This window comes from Myotis yumanensis, unplaced genomic scaffold (genome assembly GCF_028538775.1).
Source record: "Myotis yumanensis isolate MYYU_CA2020_CCGP unplaced genomic scaffold, mMyoYum1.0.hap1 SCAF_2, whole genome shotgun sequence".
Classification (NCBI taxonomy): domain Eukaryota; kingdom Metazoa; phylum Chordata; class Mammalia; order Chiroptera; family Vespertilionidae; genus Myotis; species Myotis yumanensis.
In genome coordinates, this window is record NW_027223753.1 from 36009389 (window position 1) to 36034742 (window position 25354).

The 25354-nt window shown below is 39.6% G+C and overlaps 2 protein-coding genes across 8 annotated transcripts in view; one reads left to right on the forward strand and one right to left on the reverse strand.

Annotated features, from left to right (window-relative positions):
• The window catches only part of OSBPL9 (oxysterol binding protein like 9), a 130325-nt gene extending 125342 nt beyond the window's left edge, over nucleotides 1-4983 (forward strand). For all 7 annotated transcript variants that reach the window (XM_070405105.1, XM_070405109.1, XM_070405103.1 and 4 more), the window contains 4 exons: nucleotides 1495-1573; nucleotides 2462-2553; nucleotides 3908-4043; nucleotides 4298-4983. In XM_070405105.1, coding sequence (XP_070261206.1) covers nucleotides 1495-1573; nucleotides 2462-2553; nucleotides 3908-4043; nucleotides 4298-4372 — 382 coding nt within the window. In that variant the 3' untranslated portion in view covers nucleotides 4373-4983. The remainder of the gene's footprint in view (nucleotides 1-1494; nucleotides 1574-2461; nucleotides 2554-3907; nucleotides 4044-4297) is intronic.
• A 684-nt stretch (nucleotides 4984-5667) lies between these two features.
• NRDC (nardilysin convertase) overlaps nucleotides 5668-25354 on the reverse strand; it is a 72630-nt gene continuing 52943 nt past the window's right edge. Inside the window, exons 15-31 of the mRNA XM_070405102.1 lie at nucleotides 24156-24260; nucleotides 22547-22670; nucleotides 21367-21453; nucleotides 20636-20755; nucleotides 19392-19443; nucleotides 18318-18468; nucleotides 15106-15233; nucleotides 13461-13623; nucleotides 11360-11391; nucleotides 10975-11113; nucleotides 9061-9108; nucleotides 8728-8780; nucleotides 8260-8343; nucleotides 7694-7784; nucleotides 7323-7439; nucleotides 6383-6472; nucleotides 5668-6258 (exon numbers count right to left, since the gene is read on the reverse strand). Of these exons, the coding sequence (XP_070261203.1) occupies nucleotides 6061-6258; nucleotides 6383-6472; nucleotides 7323-7439; nucleotides 7694-7784; nucleotides 8260-8343; nucleotides 8728-8780; nucleotides 9061-9108; nucleotides 10975-11113; nucleotides 11360-11391; nucleotides 13461-13623; nucleotides 15106-15233; nucleotides 18318-18468; nucleotides 19392-19443; nucleotides 20636-20755; nucleotides 21367-21453; nucleotides 22547-22670; nucleotides 24156-24260 (1782 nt within the window). The 3' untranslated portion in view covers nucleotides 5668-6060. The remainder of the gene's footprint in view (nucleotides 6259-6382; nucleotides 6473-7322; nucleotides 7440-7693; nucleotides 7785-8259; nucleotides 8344-8727; nucleotides 8781-9060; nucleotides 9109-10974; nucleotides 11114-11359; nucleotides 11392-13460; nucleotides 13624-15105; nucleotides 15234-18317; nucleotides 18469-19391; nucleotides 19444-20635; nucleotides 20756-21366; nucleotides 21454-22546; nucleotides 22671-24155; nucleotides 24261-25354) is intronic.

Sequence of the window (25354 nt, forward strand, 5' to 3'; positions counted from 1 at the left end):
TTTCCTAGATGATTAGCAAACCCAGTTCATGGATTCTTGACTCACTGTGGCCAGATAGGACTATGAGCTAGCCCATGCAGTAGACTGACTCCCACCTGAGTGTCTAGAAGTCGCATTCTTTTTTGTGTGCCTTTCTGGGGAAAAACAGTAACTGTCACATCTTGGCTTGATTTTGTTTGATATTCTAGGGCAGGGGTGGGGACCATCCAGCCCTGGAGCCATGTAAGGCCCTTGAAATCATTTGGTCTGGCCTTGCCAAGGCATTAGGGGTGAGTTAATTAGATGTTTGACCAAATAGCAGGCTAATTTTTAAGCTGATAATTTTGTATGGCCCACAAATGATGTTATAAATATCCAAATGGCCCTTGGCAGAAAAGAAGTTCCCACCCCTGGTTTAATCTTTTGTTTTGTGCAGTAATATGCTGTGCAGGCTTGTAGCCTAAGAGCAATAGGCCATGCCATACAGCTGAGGTGTGTCGTAGGCTGTGCCACCTAGGCTTGTTTAAGTGCATTCTAATTATGTTTGCACAAGAACGAAATTGCCTAAAGAAGGATTTCTTAGAACATACCCCTTCGTCAAGTGGTACATGACTGAGGACAACTGGATTCTCCTACTGACTTGCAGTTAGTTGGTTGCTACATATTACATGGCCTCTGGGAAACACTCTACACCTGAGGGAAAATTAGAGTGGAAAAGGCAAATAACATCTTAGTGTTCAAAAGTAGTTTTGATCTAAGAGGATCTTGGGAACCCCAAGGGGGTTGCCAGACCACACTTTGAGAACCACTGCACAGTGACCTAAACCTGGGGTCCTATGGGTTTTTCTTTTTCATTTGTACCCCTTCCTCAAAGTCCCTAAATCATAGAGGAAACTTAAGTTTTGGTCCAGTGATAAAAGCTTCATCCCTCTACCCTGTGTATTTCTCTCTCCGGACCTCTTAGACTCCTTCTGGCCTTTGCCTTGCCCCTCCTAACTTGTCCTTTGCTGTGATGCTTATCTTTCCAAATTCCATACCTGCCATACATGTCACTACCATGTCTAAGTAGAGGTCTCTTGGGACCTTTGAGAAAGGGATCCTTGTCAGGTAAAGAGGTCAAACTGTTTGACGCAGAGGTCCCTTTCAGCCTCAGGTTGATGGTTTCTGGCATAAGCAAAACCTTCCCTGACCTGTTCATCCCAGCAGTTTTGCCATTGAACTCCAGTGCTCACATAACTCCCCACAGCACTTACCACCCAGAATTTATGGTGTCCTTTCTCCCCACTAGGCTGTGAACAGCCTGAGGGCAGGGATTGCCCCTAGTCTGCTGCTACCATCAGCTCAGGGCCCATCTGGTTCTTACGTTTGACTGGGAAATCCAGTCCTGTTAGGCTGCTTTACCAAAGACTTCACAGTTGCTCTTCTGTGTTCTGCTCTGTGTAGGTAGGTCACCCTGACCAGATTCTTTGGTAATTTTCAACTTGAGACTGACACAAATGTTTCTTTTCTATTTAGTTCTCCAAATGACAAGAAGTCCTTTTGTTCAATTGAAGGGGAATGGAATGGTGTCATGTATGTAAAATATGCAACAGGGGTAAGAAGCTATATTTTGCCACTTGTTTCAGGCTACATTGAATCGTAGCCTATCCTTTACTCTGGCTTCCTTCATCTGGAAATTGAACCCTCGAGGCCAGCTTTAATGCCATCCCTTCAGGGCAAGCCTTTTTCTTTCCCCACCTGTTCCCCAGCAGTAAAGGTAGTAGAATGATTTGACTTTCCTCTCAAAACATTCAAGAATAAGTATGTTTTATGCTGTACACCTGAAACTAATAGAGCACAATACTGAATGTAAACAAGTTGAAAAAATATTTTTTAATAAACATTTTTAAAAAGAAAAAATATGTTAAAAAATGCTTGGCACATAATAAAGCACCCAGTAAATGTTACCTATATCATTAGAATGTGTGGTATGTTTATAAAATGAAGTACTGAACTAATTTATGTTTATGTGCAGTTTGATTTTGTATAAGAAATGTATTGAGTGCCTGGCACCAGGGATACAGAAATGAGTAAGATAGTCCTTGCCCTCAGGGAACTTGCAAATGGTACCTAATTAAGGTAGGGAAGGTGGTGTGGGATTAACAGGAGTCAGTGAACTGGATTTTGGATTTGGAGAATTTGAAATGTAAAAAGCACTTCAGTATACTTATCATTAGTATTAGTTGTTTTTGGGTCTAGCTCTCCAAGAGATTACATCCTGAGAATGTGGCATCTGGTCACATTGAAAATGTTTATTGAATTGAGCCTCTACTACTAAGACTTAAGACAAAACTATATTTTAAGGCTGAAGATTGCTGATGAAACTCACTGTCTTTCTCAATATGTGGGATTTGATTATAACATCTATTAAAATCTTCTAGGAAGAGTTGACTCTTCTTAGAACAGGATGAACAATAAAATATCTACCTTTTCTGTTTCCTAGGAAAATGCAGTTTTTATAGATACCAAGAAGTTGCCTATAATCAAGAAGAAAGTGAGGAAGTTGGAAGATCAGAATGAGTATGAATCCCGCTGGTAAGGAGATAGAGCTGTTGATTGACTAGGCATAGCTGCAGGACTGGGTTATGGAGACAGTAGAGCAGAGTGTAAGAGCACAGACCAAGTTTGAATGCCTAGATTCATACAAGCTCCACCACTTATGATTTTGTAACAGACTTGTAAGCTTGCCTCTCTGCCTTTTTACCTGAAATGAGAACCGCTTCAGAGTTGCTGTGAGGAATAAATGAGATGACATGTTTGTAGCATATTATGATACTTGACATATAGTAAGTACGCAGAGTGTGTTGGCTTACCACCCTCTTTGTGGTTTAGAAGAGATGGCAGTGAGGTCCCAACTGAGAGATGTGTAGCAAGACACCTTCAGGTCTTTTATTTGCAAGAAACTTTTTAAAATTTTTCATCCCTAAGTATTTCAGCATATATCTCTCTAATGACATAAGAAAAAAAAAAAACCCACGAAGTATCATTATCACGCTTAAAGAAAATCAGTTATTCCTTAATGCATTCAGATGCCTATTTGGTATTCAATTTTCCAGTAGACTCAAACATCATTTTTTCCTTTCCCAATAAAATCAGGATCTTTTAGTGGTATGAGGAATTATGCACTAAAGTTCTTTGTTTAGTGTATTAGGGTGTTTAGTGTATTTGGGGATTCATAAGTGAAGGTAGGGGGCCTTACAAATCATTACTCCTACTTCTGGTCACTAACTTGTTAATAATCTGCTTGGTTTATAATCTGCTCAGAGTTACATAAGTGGAAACATGGAAATATATGCTCTGCTACTCACCACAAGGGGAGTGGACACTTTTCTAGTCCCTAGGAGTCTTCACTTGTAAAGTAACATGTTTGGACCAGACCTGTCCAGTTATCACCTTCCAGGCCTTGAGAGGAAGCTTACCCCTTTAAGCCTCTGCAGTTGACTCTTATTCTCTATTCACACTGTTTCTCCAAGGGAGCTTTTCTGAAATGGAACTTCTCAGCTCCTCTGTTCTAATCCTTTTGTTTTATAATAAAGGACGACACTCAAGCCCTTGAGAGGTGAACTGACATCACCAAAGTTGCATAGCTAATTAGATGTAGAGTCAGAAATAGAACCCCAGGTCTCAGTTCTCACTTTTCTTTTTCCTCTGTTGTCCCTACCATATATTCAGCTTTCTGCCCATCCTTTTTCTTCTCCTTTGACAAACTAGCAGTGGAATCTTCCAAGTCTGTTTTTCTGATCTTTACCCCAGTGCCCTGGTGCCAGTTTAAGAATCTTTAGTCTGTGAACGATGGCACTTAAGGGTAGCTATAGACTTGTATTTCATTCTCAAGATTGCTCATAATTATGTCCATCTAGTACTTAGCACCTTTACTTCTTTTTTTTAGTCTTTGGAAGGATGTCACTTTCAACTTAAAAATCAGAGATATTGATGCAGCAACTGAAGCCAAGCACAGACTTGAAGAAAGACAAAGAGCAGAAGCCCGAGAAAGGAAGGAGAAGGAAATTCAATGGGAGACGAGGGTAAGCTTGCTCTGGGGAACCTGCCCCAACCTCCCAACTGCTACTGCTCCTGTATGCTGAGCTGTAACTCATTCATTCATTTCAATGAATGTTGAAGTTCCAAACACTGTTTTAAGCAAGCATGCTGATGAACAAGATGAGCCCAGGTCCCTGCATGAAACTCATTTAGTGTAATGGGACAGACATAAAATAATAAAAAGTATACTATAGAAGTACATAAATGTGTAACTGAATTCTCCCTCTTTCTTTTACAGTTATTTCATGAAGATGGAGAATGTTGGGTTTACGATGAACCATTACTGAAACGTCTTGGTGCTGCCAAGCATTAGGTTGGGAAATGCAAAGTTTACACCTGATAACCAGGGCAGTAGGCATAATTAAGCAACAGTCTTCCTTTGGGAGAACATACTTACTCCCTTCTTATTGCAGTGGTTCCTATCTCAGGGATACTGGACTTTCCGATGCAGATGAACAATTAAAGCGAGAAAAGCTTCTCTTTTTCCTCTTTTGTGGCAGTTACAATTTTGACTTCAGTCCTGAGAAAAACTTCAGGTTTTGAAAACACCATGTCTGCTCCTTTTCCAAACCCCAGGCTTTGAAAAGCATTTAAAAATCCCAGTCTCAAACTCTGCACTCTAGTACTGCTGTTGAGATAATACACCATCTGTTTCTTAGTTCATATAATCTTGGGATATATACACATATATATACATACACATATATACCTGATGCCAGATTTTTCATAAATACTCCATCTGTAAATATTGGTTCCTCTGAGTTTTAGAAATTTAGCGCAATGTATTAAAATCAAGTATTAGGAAATTTCATGGTCTCACCTACAATAACTTTTATTTTGGAATTGTATCTAACTGGGTTACAGTTTAATTATACTCAGTGCTTCTGAAGGCTTCATAAAGTACTTTTTCCAACCTTTTTTAAATGTGTTTCGTTTATTATCTTTATGGTTAAACTTGGAGGCAATTATTTGGCAACTTTCAATACAGGAATTAGCTTTTTACAAGGACTCCCCTGTAATAATGGAGGGCCATCCTTGTCCTCACCACTCCCTTACACTTGGTGTTTCTGTCTCTACCCCCCGACCAAGTCCTCATCGAACTCTCATGTAGCAGACATAGGACTACCAACATTTTATTCAAAAATATTTTACTGCCTTAGAGCAGCAGTTCTCAACCTGTGGGTCGCTACCCCTTTGGGGGTCGAACGACCCTTTCACAGGGGTCGCCTAAGACCATTGGAAAACACATATATAATTACATATTGTTTTTGTGATTAATCACTATGCTTTAATTATGTTCAATTTGTAACAATGAAAATATATCCTGCATATCAGATATTTACATTACGATTCATAACAGTAGCAAAATTACAGTTATGAAGTAGCAACGAAAATAATTTTATGGTTGGGGGTCACCACAATATGTGGAACTGTATTAAAGGGTCACGGCATTAGGAAGGTTGAGAACCACTGCCTTAGAGCAAGCATGTCAAACTCGGGGCCCATAGGCTTCATTTTGAGTTTGACATGCTTGCCTAAGAGGGTTTGGGGAAAGTTTATATCTGTACCCCACACTGAAACAAGAATGCCACAGCAGCAAATGCCTCATTCTGAAGGGTAATACAGAACTATCTTTATTTAAAAATACATTAAAAACAACAACATCATTTAGGTATTAGTATTAGCACCTAACATTTAGGTACTAATAAGACATGGGTTACACAGGGCTGTCATACAGAACTGGATTCTCAATCTGAGAGAACCAGGTGCCAGGGCTTCTCAAACTGCTCCTATAAGCTTTTTGGCCACCCTGCTGATTTCTCTCTGCCAGCTGCTACCGTAACCCGTTTTGTTAGTCACCACAGAAGGGGTGGGGAGTAAATCAAATTCTATGATGCCAGTGCAAAAATTCAGTGGGGGCCCTAAGGCCATAGTAGTATAACTTCATAAAATACACATTTTAAATACACAATGTTTCGTTCAGGCCAACGAGACTGCAGTTTATTTGACTATTTTATGGTAGGGGAGAAGGTTAAGTGTTGATGTGAAAGCCCTGATATCAGTAATGGGAATGGTAGAATCTGTCAGCAGAGGAGAGGTTGGCAGGTAGGTTAGCTGCATCGGTTCACAAGAAGAGTTTGAATCCTCACTATGAGGGGTGCCATCCTCTTCCAGCTCATACTTCCCAAATCCAACAACCTGGAAGAAGCCAAAGGCTCGAGGTGAGAAATAGGCCGACCAGATTTAGACAAAGACCTATTAGGATCTCTGGTACCAGCAAAAACTCAGTGAATAATAATGGCTAAATGACAACCATACTCACATGAACACTAAGCATTTTACTTCCTGGGCCTCTGTGAGCCTTGAACCAATTGACCAGGTCTGATTTTGAGAAGGACTTCAGTGCTTCAATCTTTTAGAGGAAGGAAAGATAGGAAAGAAAGCTATAAAAGACTAGCAATACATTTTCTTGAAAGATAGATCTTAAACGTAACACCTGGCAGACTTCCTTGGTCTGAGCACATCAAGTTTCGGCTTGCCCCCAACCTTCCAGAATAGGATAAAAATGAGCTTTGGCTGCACATTTTAAGGTTTCATAAGCAAGAAAGGGTAGCAGATACTGTAATTATAGCTGAGTAACACACTGAGCCAAATTCTCAGGTACATAGTAACTATATACTCTAATGAGAAAAATACAAGTAACTATTGAAATTGGTAGAGAACTCCATCTGCTCTGCTTCTAACAGGAAACCTGTAGTGCCTTAAGAGCTTCTTGTTAAACCTCTGCCTCAGTGTCCTTTGGTAATTCACCACAAGGGTTATATTATCCGAGAGACTGGACTGCAGCACACGGGGCTCTTTTTGTGGATTTTACTACTTTGTCAAAAGACCTACACCAAGAATCCTGTCTGGAGGAGGAACTCTATGTTCATAAAGATCAAAGTTTTAAATTTTCTTTAAATAGAACACTTTTCCCCCCACAAATCTTAAAGTGAAACTCAATATATAAAACAAATGAATCTGCTCTAATTGAAATTGGTTGGGGGTTGTAGGTAAGGATTAGCATCCTGCGCACTTGGCCACCTAAGATGTTAGAGAGGCCAGTCTGGAAACTAATCAAGCAATGAGCAAGTAAGGAACCAGGCCTGGTGTGAGCGCCCCAGGGGTCTCTTCCACCCAATACCAATGTGTTTGGAATGGTGACTCCTGCCAAATCAGGAGTCCCCGTGAGGGCAGTCTTATTCAGAGAACCATGCTATTACCTCATGGACAAGGCGGTCAAAGAGATACTGCTGTGTCACCACTTCGTTCCAGTTCCTATCCACCTCCTCCCCAAGGTGGGTATCCTCGCACTCCTTCAGCTTGATCAGGGCTGTGACCTGTTACCAAAAAGAGGTCTTCAGGCATAGCATCACATTGGTGCCTCCAGAACATATGGCTTGTGATGGACACGCTATGGTCCCTTCACTTAGGACCTGATAGCATGATGCAGAGGAACGAAGCTAAGAATACATGGTCAAGTTAAGGTGGGACTAAAATGTTCCAAAACTGGCCGGCAAAGCTAAGGCTGGTGTCCAGTTGTCTTGAGGGCTTGTCTGGGCCAAGAAACAAAAGATCAGGCCAGCTCAATCACCTGGGTGTTGAATGCATCCTCAGTAAGGTTTTCAATCTTTTCCTCAAAGCTAGAAAGAAACTCTTCTATCTTTTTATCAACAACTTCAGAGCTGAAACAAAACAAAAGTCATTAGAAACCCTGTCTCGGAAAGAGGCTGAAATGTTTTCTTCCCAGTCCTTCTCAGCACTCCCTTAAATGGAGGGAGGGAAATGAATGGAAAGAATCCTACCCCCAACTCTGGCCCATTTTCCTGGTATCCTCATACTGAAGCAGTGACCTATGCTTGGCCATTCCAAAGCTGAGAACCAACAAGGCCTTGTACCTTGGTTCTAGCATTAAGGCCAGTACCTTTGCCTTTCTTGTCTTTAGATATACCTGAAGACATAAACATTGGCAAGCCCTGTACGGTGACCACAGGACTTGAGTCAAACCCTAATAGGAACCATTGATCAGTCCTGGATCAGGCCATCTATGACCAATCACTCTGCAGCCCCCACCCCCTGCAGCTGTGACTTAGAGTTGTCTGAGGTTTATCTGTAGCTCCTGCTCTCCGTGCCAATAATAATAATAGTTTGCTTACTCACTTGTATTTGGTTGCCTGAGTCCCCACAGTGACAGAGAATCCTAGAATCCCAGATGTGTTCCTACAGGTAGGGTAGACATGGTACCTACAGCCAAAGCAAAAAGTTTTATGAGCTCAGCTGGTCACCTGGGCCCTGCCCTCAGAAACCCTAGAGATGAGGGAAGGGTTTCTGCACATCTTTACTGAACCTCGAAATCCAGAAAGATGTATATATCTATTTCATTCTCAGGTTACAGGACCACAGGCTAGCTTGTTCTCTTGCTAATTTTGAAATGTGACCAAACTGAAAACCCAATGATAGTCCAAGATGCAAATTCCAGAAGTTTTGACCAGTAGGTATGACTCTTAAGTAGACATGGAAGGGCCAAAGAGCTCTGAGACACAGCTCAGTCAGGATATCTGAAATTTCAGCCTGCAAAGTAAGCCCCAGGCCCTTATTTGAGCTCAGTGCTCTTGCCAGCAGACTTACCCAAGGGTCTGCTTGGTTCGAAGGAAGTCAAAACAAGGCTCTTCCATGTGCATCTGTAATTCAACATACTACCCATCAGCCCAACTCCTCCTAACCGAGAAACGTCCATTTCTTCCCCCCAAATGTTCCATACACCCCCAAAGTCCAGCCTCCCTTACTGCCTTCTTCCTAAATTGCCCAGTCCCCTGTCTCCATGATCATACTGGTGAGAATACTAAATAACCATCTCACCTTCCAACCACAGGTCTCTGACAATTCCTAAGTCCCTACCGCTAGGCAAAAAGGTCAGTCCTCTGTGGGTCAGGGGCTCCTTAACTCTTTTATACAACTTACCACAAGCAGCTCCATAAGAGTGTATTCTTTCAAACTCCTGGTACCTGACTGAAAGGAGAAGTTGGTCAGACCAACTGAAAGTCCAATGGCTTGCAGGGTGTTTTAATCAGCTATTCTTGGCAACCATTTATTCATGTGTCCATCCCATTCTTTTCATCCCCCAAAGAAAGTTGATCATACCCTCTACTGCCATACTTTCCACAATTTTGTTATACATCTGTCTTCCTGTCAGAAAGTCTGTGAGGATAGGATTCATGCGTGCTCATTTGTATTCTTAGCCCTAGGACAGAACTGCAGGGTAGGCATAGAGGAAGTCCAATAATCCCTACCTGCCAGCTCCTGCCAAGGACCTAGAGGACACAATCTAAAAACAAGTACTGTAGTTCAAGGTGCTAAGGAGAGCAAGAAATGTCTGGGTATCAATAAAGGATAACTGGACCTATTCCTCATGTGAAAAAGATGTGAACAGGAGCTTTGCAGCCATGCCTAGGCACCCATACCAATTGATAAAAATGCCTAGCAGATGCCACATCCTGGCTGTCCTGAAAACTGGCAAAATAATGTGGTTAGAATAAAAGAGGGCAAGAGGCCAACAAGCAGTGATTTTGCTAGTGCATCCCCCTGTCAGGCTCTTGTAGGCTCCTCTGACAGACTCATTTCTACTCTTCCCCCCTTCACAGAGAAAAGACTTTATAAAGCGAGTGTTCCCTGCAAGCCCTGTTTAGTCAGCAATAAGATTTCTGGTTTGCCTCTAGAAGGACTGCAATAAAACTAGTCAAAACTTAATTTCCTGTTCAAAATGCCCTCTGACAGGAAGGAAGTGGTTCTGTAAAGGAAGCAGTCTGTTAGAAGCTGGTAGTAAGAAGTGATCGATGGAAAGTACCTCAACAGGGGTGCTTACAAATTCTACCTAAAACTGGAGAGGTTACTCTGGGTTCTGAGCAGTCAAGCACTGGAAATGTGGACAAGGCTAAGCAGGGAGAGGCCATACCATTTATGAAGCTGGGACATGGTGGTCATTTCACCTTCAAATAAGTTTAAAACCTGGGGGGAAACTCAGGTAACTACAGCCAAAGGGAGATTGGCTCTATGGACAAGCTGGGCCTCTAGAGAAAAACTCAGGTTCAGGGCCAAAACCGCAATGAAAGGACAGAGAGAGTAAGACCATGCAGCCACGCCCAAAGCCCAGAGCAGAGATCTTCAGAAGGCCTGGCAAAGAAGAGACTTCCTCATGCAGGGGACCCAGGACCACAAAAGCAGCTATAAAAGTTGGAGAAGTCTGAGATCAAACTAGATAGGCACAGGTCCCCATAGTCCTGGAATTGAGTGGCACTAAACAAAGGCTATGGGCCAACTGAGATTGTTGCAAAGTTCTTTAAGTCCCATCTGACCTCTCCAGAATGGTGTGGAAAGAACACAGGATTTGTGTTCAAGCCCCAGCTGACATGACCTCAGAAGTAAGGGAGTCTGGACCTCAGATTCATCATTCATAAAATAGAGGTGATAAATCCTGTCAGGTGCTTTGAAACCTTCAATTAAAATTCTGATAATCATTCTGTTTGCTGTATACTGATTACATAGTTATGTTTACTTTTGTCTAATTTTCAAAATCATCCTTTTAACAAATGTCCTCCTATTGCTTGGGGTTCTGTCAGCGGAATGTATGGGAATTTCCAACCACACTTTAGTCTGTCCTCTGGACTAGTACTTGGGTAATTCATGAAGCACTGTGGTTTAAAAGGGGTTCATTTTACTGACAGGAGCAATTTTTAAATGTTGTTGCTTCAAGAAAACAAATGATCCCAAGCACAAAACTACAGAGGGTCTGGGAGGTCAGAGGGTCACTACTCCCCCAGGCTTTAATGCCTTAAAGGTACTTAACCATGAGGATGGCTGTGCAAGGGGCCAACTGACCTGGTAGTACACAGTGACTTCAGAGTTGGCATCACCCTTGTTCAGAGCTCTCACTTTGCATATGTGGTGGCCACTGGGCAGTTCTACCACCTGGAACTGCACAGACATCTCCTGCTCCAGAGGCATGAAGTTCAGCTTGCTGCAAAAGAATCAGTGTGGGTCAGTGAGGCAGTGCCTTTATCCTCTTACCCCACCCCAAAACTGAAAAAGAGGTCAGGCTTTCCACAATCCCTTCTGAAGTGCTTTGTTTATATAACTAGTCTCAAGAAAACCTACCACAAGAATTATGTCCACTGTGATTTAGTCACAATTGAGTAGTGGTTCAAGGCCCTCCTGCTGGTAAGAACACATAACTCCCAAAGAGAAAACTCAAACCAATACTCACTCAATAACATATTTCAGGAAATCCATAGAGTCCTAGGAGGTGAAAGAGAAGAAATAACTGCATTAGGCTCTCTTGACATTAATTTCACCCAGAACCAACTAATATCCATACAGTGGGGCCTTGACTTATGAGTGTCCCGACTAACGAGTTTTTCGAGATACGAGCCGTCTCTCGGCCGATTTTTTGCTTTGAGTTGCAAGCTAAAATTCGGGTTACGAGCCAGCTTCAGATACCCCACTAGTTGGCGCAGCGAACGTCACAGTGAACGCCACAACATCAGCCCAGCATCACGTGTTTCACTCGTTCACTTTATGATTTGACATACGAGTAATTTGAGTTACGAGCTCCGTCACGGAACGAATTAAACTCCTAAGTCAAGGCCCCACTGTATTCTAATCTCTTGGGAAGCCCTGGATAACATTAGGAAATCAGATATAGTCTGTCACCCAAAATGCTGGGTAAGTCATTCATTGATTAGGCTCATCATTTACTGACTTAATATATGTCCATTGAACACTAAGTGGCTCTAAAATGAACAATTCCTCGGCACTCTGCTTACCTGCACACTGTGACACTTTCCCCATTGGATCAAACTAACTGTTCAGTTTACCCCAATATTCTGTGCCTCTGACAACTGTAACTGCTTTAGAAACCTGGAGCCTGGCACAGAGTGAGCAACAGCATAATCCTAAGTGAATGCATCCCCTCCTCCTCTCAAAACTTGTTTTTTTAACCAACAAAAGGAGGGATTAGTGGAGGGGTAGGCCCATTTCTAAAGTGATTTCTATCTGGGGCAAGACATGGTACTAAGTCCTCTGGACCAAAGGCCCTGCCCAATACTACCACTGCTCAGAGAAGCAGGCAACTGTTCCTGCTCTTCTATGTGAGTTGAGGCTTTTACACTTCTTTCTGTGAACAGGTCAGAAACTAAGGCTGGGTAAGTATGTGGGATAAAGACATAGAGGAGTGAGAAGGAAGCAGCCAAACTCAAGAGTGGCCATTTATATGTATATTCCATCAAAGGGCCTGTCCTGAGAAACTGAGAAGCCATAGAAGATGGTCAACAGCCAAAGAGTTTAGGAAGAGACCCAATCAATGATGCACTCTTGGCTACAAGAGGCCTGTTCGTCACAAGGTCCCACACATATCTCCAACTCAAAATCTCACAACAAACTCCTCATATGCCCTCAAACCTACTATTGTTCCTCCTCCTCCACAAACCCACTGGGTCAGCAAGAAATTTGGGCATCATCCTAGATCCTTCCCTTCTCCCTCACCCCCCACATCTAATCAGTCACTGTGTTTTGGCCATCCTCTCTACCTTATTATTTCTTAAGTACTTCAGACTCATTTATTTTGCCAAACCTCTAAAGCTTCATCATTCTCACTTCACTTTGTGTGCATGTGGAAAGACACATAACAAAGTTTACCTTCTTACCCATTTTTAAACGTACAGTTCTCTAGTGTAAAGTATATTCAGTGTTGTGAAATGGAACTCCACCATTTTTCATCTTGCAAAACTTTTTAACTCTACACCCATAGAACAATTCCCTCTTTTTACCTCTCCCAAACCCTGGTAACCACCATTCTGCTGTTTCTATGACTTCGACAACCCTAGATACCTCATATAAGAGAAATCATACTTCATATAAACTTTTATAACAGCCTCATAACTGGGCTGTCTGGGTCTTTCTTAATGACAAACCTTCTTTTAAACCCTTCAATGGTTCTCTATTTACTACAGGATAAGCCTGACATACAAGTTCTGCTTGCTTATATGTGTGTACATCCCTCACCACTCCCCAGGTCCCACTTTAATTTCTAAACTGTTTGTAGTTTCTCTACATAACTGTCAACAAACATAACCAATACCAGACTAGTATATTTACCAAACCCATTTCATCCAAAGTCCCGGTCCATTGCCAGCAGTCTCCTTCATAAGAAAGTCTTGCCCAGCATCAGAGGGGCCAGGTTCCCTTCTAAATAGCCTATGACAATGCTGGCCTGCCAAACCCAGAGCTTCAGGGAAGAACTAATGCAATTCCAGAGCCCACAAAAGCATTCAGACCTGCCCAACAGCAACAGAACACCTCACACTCACTGTGCTTGTGACATTTCCTTGTACCAGGCCTTCAACAAAGAGCTGGGATTTGAACTCTTTGACAAAGCTCAGCAGAGACTCAAGGGAAAGGCCATCCATCAAAGCCCGGTACTTGTCAATCATAGACCAGCGGGCATATTCCAGAATTAAAAGCCGCACGTCTCTGTACAGAGGGCAGAAAAAAATGTTTTGTTGTAAGATATGAATCTTGAAGGTATAGAGAGATTTGGTTAAATTTCTACAGATGATATATTTTAAAGAGAAACAATTTCTATCACTATTTAAGATGGGGAAACAATCACCAAAAAGCACTTAAAATTGCACACATAAACTTTTACACAGATTTGCTCAATGGTACAACTCACTTTTATCTGTCACAGTTGCAAAATAAAATATTTCACATAAGTTGCCAGATGAGTTGGACACCAATTTAAAATTATTACTATTTTGATTAGAAATCTAACATTTTACTAATTACTAGAGGTCACCATTATAGATAGCTATTACTGAAGTGTCAATATAGTACAGGTAGTAGCTTTAGGCCAAAATCAGACTGACCCTGACCCCACACTAATCTGTTTATCTTGGGCAAGTCACCTGTGACTCAATTTCTTCATTTATAAAACAAGAAAAATAATAATGGGGTTTTGGTGAGAAATAAATACACAAAGTTCTTAGGTCTAGCACATAATGAATCTTCAATGAAAAGGTATTACTATTACTTTACCATATTTTAATAAAGTAGCATTTAGGAGTAACTGCACACACAGGGCTATTTTCTCAACATTTCAACAGTTCTGGACAACTCTCCTTTCCAACTTATATTTGGTTATTAGTTTTAATAATCAGATTATTAGTTATTACCTGCCCGACTCTTAACTGCTTTTGAATTTTGGTCATTTATGGGCTCATTCTTACTATCAAAAGCAGAACATCTGTATCAGGTTGTGCTATTTACCATTTGCAGATGCCCAGCAAGGAGGTAAAGTGGGGGCTTGCAAACCATGTGCACAAAGGGCTGGGCCTGCTCAGAGGGGAACTTTTTCACTCCCTCCCATAAAGGCTCCACAAGCTGACAGAGGGTACCCAAGAGGGTACTTTCTCCTGATTCACACAAAGGTACCCTATAGGCTACAGGCTCTGATGGAAGGCCGAAGGGGGCTGCTTATTAGCAGAGGGTTTAAGTATTAGTACACAGACTGTCCAGAAGTCTTTTAACTCTTTTCTGTAACTTTGGCTGAATTCTGGAAAACTGCAATTGCTAGACAGATAAATGATATGTTAAGTAATTTATCTCAGCTACTCATCCCAGTACCCAATACAAAAATATCACCAGCAGGTAATTCTAAGCTACAACAAAGCCATAACTTCTTTAACTGTTATTTACTTACATACTTTGGAAAAAAACACCCTAAAACCTTCAGCCTCTAATTAAATACAGTGAGCTACTTTCAGTCCTACTCACCCTACTTTAGCTGGGTTTAGAAATCCTATAATCCCATGGCATGGTTTCCTAAACCAGAGCACAATTCTAACAAGTCTGAAAATTAGCAGTAAAACTATAGCCTCAGCCCCCATAACTGACCCCTAGGAAGGCAAATACTTTCAGGCCTTCAAAATAAAAGCTGATCCCATGTGTACCCACTTGGCCAGAGTCTCAGGCTTGATGAGGATGTTAAAGTAGGTCTTCTTCAACTGCTCAGTTATCATTGTAAAGACAGCTGGTGTGGAATTAAACTCTGCTAAGTAGTCAATAATGAGCTGAAACAGTAGCTAAAAAGAAAAGAAAGAGGCACTTTAAGTGGAGAAGCATGGAAACCCATTACGTTTTTTTTGGATGGTGGGGATGTTTTCCGTTGTTTTTTACCAGGGACCCAAATGGTAATTGGCATTGTAGGAGACATAAGAGAAGTACTGATGACTCAATTTCCAGGGGCTAAAATCCTCCATCACTGTCAAATTTGGAGCAATGATTCTTCTATTTTTATAATTTTCATGGGTATTCTTAAACATTTCTTTCTTCCATATGAACTTGAAAATAATTTTATCCATATCCCAAGTGCCCCCAAATGTGATTTTAACTGGGAGTAATTGCTTATTACATATTAATTTTTAAGTAATGACAAATTTTATCAAGATGTTCTATCCAGAAACATTGTAATTCTCTCCCTTAAAGTCTTTTTTATATGCTTCAATAAGATCTATAGCCCTGGCTGGTGTGCTCAGTGGTTAGAGTGTTGGCCCACAGACCAAAAGGTCAAGGGTTCAGTTCCTGTCAAGGGCACATACCTGGGTTGCTGCCAAGACCCAGTAGGGACATGTGCAGGAGGCAACCCATCGATGACTCTTTGACAAGATGTTTCTCTCGCTCTCCCACTCCACCCCTCCCTTTCTTTTTAAAAAATATATTTTATTGATTTTTTACAGAAAGGAAGGGAGAGGGATAGAGTTAGAAACATCGATGAGAAACATCAATCAGCTGCCTCCTGCACACTCCCTACTGAGGATGTGGCCGCAACCAAGGTATATGCCCTCAACCGAAATCAAACCTGGGACCCTTCAGTCCACAGGCCGACGCTCTATCCACTGAGCCAAACCGGTTAGGGCTCCACCCTTCCCTTTCACCCTCTCTAAAAATCAATGGAAAAATATCCTGAGGTGAGGATTAAAAAAAGAAAAAAAATCAAGAGCCCTGGCTGGTGCTCAATAGTTAGAGCGTTAACCCACAGACCACAGGGTTTGGGTTCGATTCCCAGTCAAGGGCATGTTCCTCAGTTGCAGGCTTGATTCTTGGCCCATACGGGCATAAGCAGGAGGCAACTAATTGATGTTTCCTCTCTCTCGCCCTCTTTTCTCTCTCTCACCTCTGTCTCCCTCCCCCCTCCCACTCTCTCTAAAAATCAATGGAAAAAATGTTCTAACTCCTTAGATGAGGATTAAAAAGAAAAAAAAGAACAACAAAATCAATGGAAAAAATATTCTCAGGTGAGGATTAACAACAACAAAAAAGATTTATAGTTTTCTTTAGACTAGTTTGGCATTTTTTTTTTATTTCTTCCTAGGTATTTTTTTTTTTCAATATTATAAATATTTCCATCCATTTCTAAGTAGTTATTGCTACTATAGGAAAAAGAGCCATTGATTTGCATATACTGATCTTGTGACAAGCCATATCACAAGTTATTTTTATAATTTTAGTAGCATCTTAGGTTTTCTAAGAATACAACCATATCATTTGCAAAGAAAAATATTTTTACTTTTCCAAGTGATTTTATTTTATTTATTTAATTTTTTTCACTTTAATGTAGTAGCCATTGCGGTACTCGCTTTATTGCGGGGGTCTAGAACCAAACCCACAAAATTCTGAGGTCTGCCTGTCGTGCTTCTCATTCGAACTGTTATTTATTCATCAACTTCCTAATACTGAACAACCAACCTTTTGCATTCCTAGCATTTGGTCATAGTGATGTATTCTTTTTGTTACTTTTTTTTTAATTTTCAAATTTTTTAAAGTTTGCATCTACATTTTACAGGTAAAACTGGTCTCGAGTTTTATATATTTATATTCTATCTCAGGTTTCAATATTAAAGCTAGATAAGCTTCATAAAATGAAGACCCTCAAATACTTTTCTATGGTCTGTATTTTGAAAAGCTCTCTTCTGTTTAGGCTTTAATCTGTTTGGATCTTAAGTTACATTACATGTAGGCCTTTGAAGGTTGACAAAAGTAAAATACTCCATGGTGTATCCTCCTAAGACCAATATTTGTTCCCTGAGGAGACTGACAGGGATGAAGGTATAAAGAGAACTATATTATTCACTAGCATTATTGCTAAGATATTGAAGCTATCACCTCTTTGCACAGATCTAACCTCTGCCAGGTCCTTTCCTCCAGATTTTTTTTGTGTGTGAACCAAGAGCCCCAAACCTTAATATATGGTTTTATGTCTTATTTTATATTGATTTCTACCCCAAAAATCAAGACATAAAATTTGTTGTTGGGTACATTATATTACTTTCCTGGTATTTAATGATCTAATCCTCTTAGCTAGCATCCCATATTATTTCTTCTTCTGCTTATGAAGTTTTAGACAAAGCAACACTGGAACACATTCCTTACCAAAAGACAAACTACTGATAGGATACGGGATCCTGTTTCTAAAAGGTTCATAAACTTAGAACTAAGAAGCAAAATACACATACTTGAAACAATGGGATAGAGTATAAGAGGAAGAAAGGATACAAACATCTGAGTTATACTCTATGTCAGGCAATGTGTCAGTGCCTGTCAGTGTTGCATGCATTGCTACTAAGGAATGAATATCTGTTGCTCTTATGTGTGGCCAAAGTTAAAATAGCTCTCAGAGCCCAAAAAACACAGTAATAAACATTATCTACACTAATAAAAGGGAAACATGCAAATTGGTGTCACTCCGCTATGCCCACCAGCCAATCAGGATGAGTATGCAAATTAACCTAACAAAATGGCAGTTAATTTGCATATGCAGACGCGGAGCAAAGACTGAAGACTACTGAAGACTGAAGACGACTGAAGACTGAAGAGGCTTGGCTTCTCCGCTGTAGCCAGAGCGGAGAAGCCAAGCTTTGCTGCAGCCTGAGCAGAGAAGCCAAGCCTCGAGGCCTGGGTCCCAGGTGCCGGAGGAAAACTGGTGCCGGCAGCCAGGGGAAGGAAAACCTATTGCGCAAATCTTTGTGCAACGGGCCTGTAGTTTAATAAACATTTCTTTCTATGTATAGCACTCTATGCACAAGCTTCTATGCTTGGTGCTATAGGGGCAACAAATATAAATATGAAATTATAAAATTCTCTATGAGTAAAACAGCACTTGCACTTACAGGTAGTTTGTGGTTGAATCCTTTCACTCGAATAATTAAACCATGTTCTCCAGCTACCAGCTTATACTCCAGCTGTGCCACATCTGCTTCATAAGCTGGTTCCGCAAGGTTATGGGTGAGAATATTAACAAAGATATCAAAGAGGACCACACTGAGAATATAAAATGCAAAAGTCATTGTTAATTGACAAGAAATAGACATGAAAATATATGCTTTGATTTAGAATAAGAAACTTCACTTTTACAAAGATGTTAAATCACTTCTCCAGAATGTAAAAGTATATACTAATGGAGCTCCAGGTAAATACTGCTTACCCAGGACTCAGTTTCATAGGAGCATTATAGAACAACTAACTTCAGCAGTGCTTCCCAATCTTTTTCATCTCACGCACACATAGAAACGGTCATATTAATGCTGCACTGTCGGGAAGTGTAAAAGGCATCAAAGGCAACTTGCCTAAAGGCTCCAACTACTCCTAAGGCCTAACTTTTCTGATTGACAAATTAAAAATCTGAGGGGGAAGGATGAAGGTAATGTCTTTTTTTAAAGTGGATATTAATAAATGTTAATGCTGGTTGTCATTTTAAGGTTGGATTTTAAGGAAGAAACACAATATATTTTCCTGAGAACCTCCTATGTTTCAGGAATATTTTAAGCTCTCTGACCTCCTACAATGCAGCTATTTACATAAATATATAAGTAATTTGCTAAGAACAAAGCATACATAATCAGGTTCTCTGGCAGTCTCTAAATACAGGATCAACAGACCCACTAGTCTTCATTATAGACTGGAAGCTAACCCAAACTAATCTCTAAGGAACTACCTCAATCCACTAAGTCTATGATGAGTCTACGCTATCAGCCTGTTTCACAAATGGGCACTGGAAATGCAGCAGCCACAGTTCCAGTTCAATGTTTACTACTGATACAAATAATTTGTTTTGGGCACAAAAAAAATACAGAATCAGCAGCATAGCCCAGGTACTGATAGAGAAAATGATAGAATGATTCAGAATGAAACAAAATAACTTTCAATAATAAATATTTTTTCTAGAAAAGAGGACAATTGCTTACTTTGCTGCAGACTTCTGAATCAAAGGTGAGATCAGATGAAAACGAATATATGCTGAAAGCAAAAAAATTATAGATAAGAAAATAAAGAACAGAGGACTCAAATATTTTATGTATCTGCTATTTATACCCCAAATTATGCTTTTTAAAAATTCTGAAATAAGCTACTAATCCTTAAATCCTTATTACATTTTAATCCTTAGAGGTCCTTTAAAAAGTAATATTTACCATTCCAAATAATGACCAAAAGGCACACTTTAATCTATCGGAAGATCAGATATATAGACAGATATACAGAGAGACTTCTGAATATTCATATTTATCAACAGCATTAGTCAGGGAAAATGTTTATAGAGGTATACATGTCAATAACATTAGAGAAAAATCCCAATGTTCACAAGAAGTTATAGCAGAGCCTTTCCAAGGAAGCTGAATAAATGTTAAAAACATTTTTTAGAAACTCTTATAAGCTATTCAAGAAAGCAAGAACAGTTAGTCTTTAATTCCAGTTTGCTTCAGTAAATTCCTATGCTATGCACAGGAACAGAAACAAAAGCAATACACTTTGGGCTGCCATGTTGAAGAAAAGGATTTTAGAGTCTGTTTAACTGTATACTATTCTTCCTCTATTCAGAAAAACAAAACGGTAGAGGGAGATAGATATACAGAAAATATTTCACATTTGTAATGCTCGATGAGGCTCCGGTATCTAAGAATAATTTCCTTCAGTGTACTCTTACTTAATTTTTTAAAAAAATCCTCACCTGATGATATGTTTTTGTTGATTTTAGAGAGAGAGGAAAGGGGAGAGAAACATTAAGCAGTTGCCTCCTGCGTGTGCCCCAACTGGGGACTGAACCCCCAACCTAGGCATGTGCCCTGACCGGGAATCAAACCCACAACCTTTGGTGTACAAGACAACACTCCAAACAGTGTTCAAAAGTACCTATTCCCTAAGATGGCCAAAAAACCTGGCTGTGCTTTCATTATACTGAAAGTAAAATATCTGAAAAACAATTTCATGTTAGGTCTGAATCTTTATTTCCTAGAATCTGTAGTGTCTACAGGATTTTTGTGATAGCACAGGAGCACAGTATTGATCTGACAGATACGCCTAGAAAAGGTGTTCAAATGGAAGCGGAAGGAAAAAGGGAGGTAGATGATAGACATAAGGAAAAACATTTGCTACAAAGTGAAGAAAGATTTGAAACACTTATTTTACTCCTGTAAGGAATGGAAAATTTTACCTTTGGGGATTTTGAATTTGTTGTCTTTTTTATACCACAGGCAACCTTGTGGAGTGTTCACAATTTTAACAGGGTATTCTGTCTCAGGAGAATCAAAAGCTTTCAACATGAAGTCCGAGGCTAACAAAAGAAAAGAGTAATAACTCATTCAGATACATTAGCAGGGTTCCTAGCAATCCATTCTCGGTTTCAGAATTCTAAGTAACTTCTCTTAGTGAAGTCTGGAACCAAAGTTCTTAAGATAATACTCTTTCTTTATGCATTTAAAAATTTTGCTATTTTCCATTCTAATTGATTTTTTAAATGCTTTCACAACGATTACACTGGCATCACAACCCATTATACTGATTTCACAACCCTCTAATGGGTTGCAATCTAGAGTTTGAAAAACACTAAAACAACCAGATGAGATAATGGTAATTCCTACATAGACTGAATGAAAGGATCAGCTATGATAAAGCAAAAACAAATACTTCAGAGAGTCCCAAGATCTATGTTAAAGTCCTGTTTCCTCCATTCGCCAACTGAATAGTCTTGGACAAGTTGCTTTGCTTTTTTGAGCTTTAGTTTTCTCATTCAAAAAAGTAAGAAAACAGTAATGCCCAGCCCAGAGTATTACTAGGAAACTCAAATATGAATCTAATGGTTCTTTGTAAAACATACTGTTCTATACAGGTGCCATTTTATTAGACTATGGATGGATTATGAATAATGATAGCTATTTCACTGACCTATGTACTTGTTTTCAGCTGGAAGATGAAGATCTGGATTTAATTCAAAATTACTCTTCCACAGTTCAGCCCAAGAGTTTTCAACATCTGTAGAAATGGAAAAACAAACTGATCCAATAAACAATGCAATGTTCAGAATTCTTTCAATAACAAACCAATCAACAACTGACCTTCACAAATTAATTCTCCTTTCTTCGGAAACCTGTGATTGACATATCTAGGCATTCTAGACTCTTGCTACTCAGTGTGGTCTCTGCTGCACTGGTATTACCTGGGAGCTTGTTAGAATTGCAGAATCTCAGGCCCCACCCCAGAGCTATTAAATCAGAATCTATATTTTATTTTATTTATTTTTTAAAAATATATTTTATTGATTTTTTACAGAGAGGAAGGGAGAGGGATAGAGAGTTAGAAACATCGATGAGAGAGAAACATCAATCAGTTGCCTCCTGCACACTCCCTACTAGGTATGTGCCCGCAACCAAGGTACATGCCCTTGACCGAAATCGAACCTGGGACCCTTGAGTCCGCAGGCTGACGCTCTATCCACTGAGCCAAACCGGTTAGGGCAGAATCTATATTTTAATAAGATCTCCAGGTGATACACATGCACACGAAAGAAGTTTAAGATATACTTTTCTAAAACATATTCAAAACTGCCCCCTAACTATCAAGACAACAGGATTTTTTACTATCTAATAAATATAGATATAATCATAGCAGAAAATAATTTCCTGCATAGAAGTGTAAGTAATTTTCATTTCAAAGTAATCTAAAAATACATATACTTTTTCACTACAGGAACTATCAAATTATTATGTTTTTATTCTATTTTTAAAATCCTCACTCGAGGTCATGCTTAGAAAGAAAAAGGGAGAAAAAGAAAGACGGAGGGAGGGAAGGAGGGAGGGAGAGAGAGAGAGAGGGAGAGACACCAAAGTGAGAGAGCAAGAACATCAATCAGTTGCCTTCCATATGTGCCCCGAACAGGGATTGAATCTGAAACCTAGGTATATGTCCTGACCAGGAATCAAACCTGCAACCTTTCAGTGCACAGGATGATACTCCAACCATCTGAACCACTCCAGCCAGGTTATCAGTCAGATTATTAAGAAATAAAAATTCCCAGGTTAGTCAGATACACCTTAATTATGTAGGACAATTATTCAAAATATTTTACCTTCCATACTATACTGAGTCCCAAACCATTTCTCCTTGAGGTCACATTTTCCCTCATTAGCACCAGACAGCAGAACGAGATTTGCTTTTTGAGGAACTAGCTGATTAAGGGCTTCAGCAATGACCTAATAAGGGATGGGAATGGGGGAGGAGACACATTAACAACAACTGTAACCTATATATCTCTGTTAAAAAGGCAGAACCACATTATGTTATGTTAAACACCCCAAGATCTCGACATAAACGAAATTGTCTATAGTCCATGAACACCCTAATTTATATAACTTCATTAGACTATTAGTTGTTTAAAATGTTTCTAGATAATGCTATATAAGCAGTATTCATTCAATCATATGTAGAAACAGTATTACCAGTAAAAAACTTATCACTAAGTTTTTACTATGTGTCAGATAATGTTTAACATATGCTATTTCATTTAATCCTAAAAATCCTAAGGTACACCAATTTTATTGAAAATAACATAGCTTCAGAGGTTAAAGATAATTTTCTCAAGTTAAAGATTACATAATCTGTACAAAATGCAGCTAGAAGAAACAAAAAGTTTGTACATGATTCCAAAGACTATATACTCGTAACTGCCATCTCACACCCAAGAAACAGTAAAAACAATCCCAATGTAGGGCCTACTGCAATAATCTTTAAGCTATGACAAGGACTAAAACAAGATTTTATGGGTTAGGTTAGTTTTGAAATGCTAACTACCATTTAAATATTTCTTTAAGGAAAAAAATGACAAATGGTAGTTCAGAAAAAAGCACTTGGACTGTTGGGCACAACCATTCTGGGGAAATGACGAGAAGGTATGGTTGCTGCTTCTTCCTCTCCCTTTCCCTACCCTTTTTAAAATGAGTAGTTATGTTTTACCTTACATCAAAGTTTCTCAAGCTTGGCATTATTAACATTTTGGACCAGATATTTTTTTGTTGTGGCGTGCTGTCTTTATGTAGGATATTTAGCCATATCTCTGGCTTCTATCCACTAGATGCCAAGAGCAACCCCAGTATGACAACTGAAATGTTTCCAGATATGGACAAATGTCCCCTGGGGCAAAATCACCCGTGTGAGAACTGTTACTCTATAAGAAACAAAATTAATTGTTTCCCAGGAACAGTGGAGGACAGTTCCTGACCAACTATTTATGTGTATGTGAAGTTACCTATAAATCATATATATTCTGAATTCAGTGAATCTATTTTCCTTGTAAATATTTTCAAAATAATTAAAATTTAGTTGTATAGTGTCTCCAACTGAATTAAAGGGTCAGCTAAACAACTCTAAGTATGCTTAGCAACCAAAGCACATAATTTTTAGGAATCACTTTAACTATTTAAGTAGATGTTTCAATACTTGAAAAATGGTGAAAATAGTACCTAAGAAAAGGACTTGATTTTCTCCTATTAAAACATAATCATATACAAGAATCATGGAAAATTATCCACAAAACTACTGATATTTCTTTGATTTAAACAACCAAGACACGACTAAATACAATTAAGCTTTCTCCATTCCCACGGTTCTTAAGCACTTTTCTGCACTTTCTCACCCTTCTTTCTCTAAATGTTAAGTGTTAGAAATGGAAACCTCCTTACTTCTGGCTTGTATTCAAAAAGAAGCTGATCTCCAGTGAGAAAGTCCTGCAGAGGGTATAGCTGCATGTTTTCGCACATGTTTTCCACATACTCAACTGGATCTGTCTGAAAAGAGGTAAAATTATTTCACACCAGAAACTCCCCATTATTATTCTTAATTTGCCACAAATACTTATTTCTCCTTTTAAAAAAAGGTACAACAAAGCTTCTGAACTGATAGAACCAAACATAAACGCAGCTTAAGAAACGGATAGTTAGAATTCCAAAATGATATATAACCAGAGCCTACTACCTTAAAGGAGCTTAACACACCACCAAAGCCCTTTCCTGAAGCCTCCCACACACCAGGCTCTAATGATGTCACAGCCTCTTCATGAGAACAATCACGAGACTGAACTGTAAAACCACAATATGGGTTGCTTATATGTCAAGTGCCCCACAATGCAGTGAGGTCCCTAAAGACAGGATCTTCATTTTATCAGTGCATCACTATCACCTAAAAGCTATTTGTAACCATGAACCAAATTAATATAGAAATCCACCAAAACCGGTTTGGCTCAGTGGATAGAGCATCGGCCTGCGGACTGAAGGGTCCCAGGTTCGATTCCGGTCAAGGGCATGTACCCCGGTTGCGGGCACATTCCCAGTAGGGGGTGTGTAAGAGGCAGCTGAATCGATGTTTCTCTCTCATCGATGTTTCTAACTCTCTATTCCTCTTCCTCTCCCTTCCTCTCTGTAAAAAATCAATAAAATATATTTTTTTAAAAAATGTGGAGACAAAGAAACAGGTCACAAATGACAGAAATGGAGGAAAGCAAACTACTCGATATAGAGTTCAAAACCACACATAAGGTTTTTCAAGAATTTTCTAGAAACCACCAATAAATTTAGTGAGACCCTCAAGAAATCTAGTGAGACCCTCGAGGTTATGAAAAAGGACCAACTAGAAATTAAGCATACACTGACTGAAATAAAGAATATTATACAGAGTTCCAACAGCAGACTGGAGAATCGCAAGAATCAAGTCAAAGATTTGAAACACGAAGAAGCAAAAAACACCCAACCGGAAAAACAAGAAGAAAAAAGAATCCAAAAATATAAAGATAGTGTAAGGAGCCTCTGGGAAAACTTCAAACGTACCAACATCCGAATTATGGGAGTGCCAGAAGAAGAGAGAGAGCAAGATATTTGAAACCTAT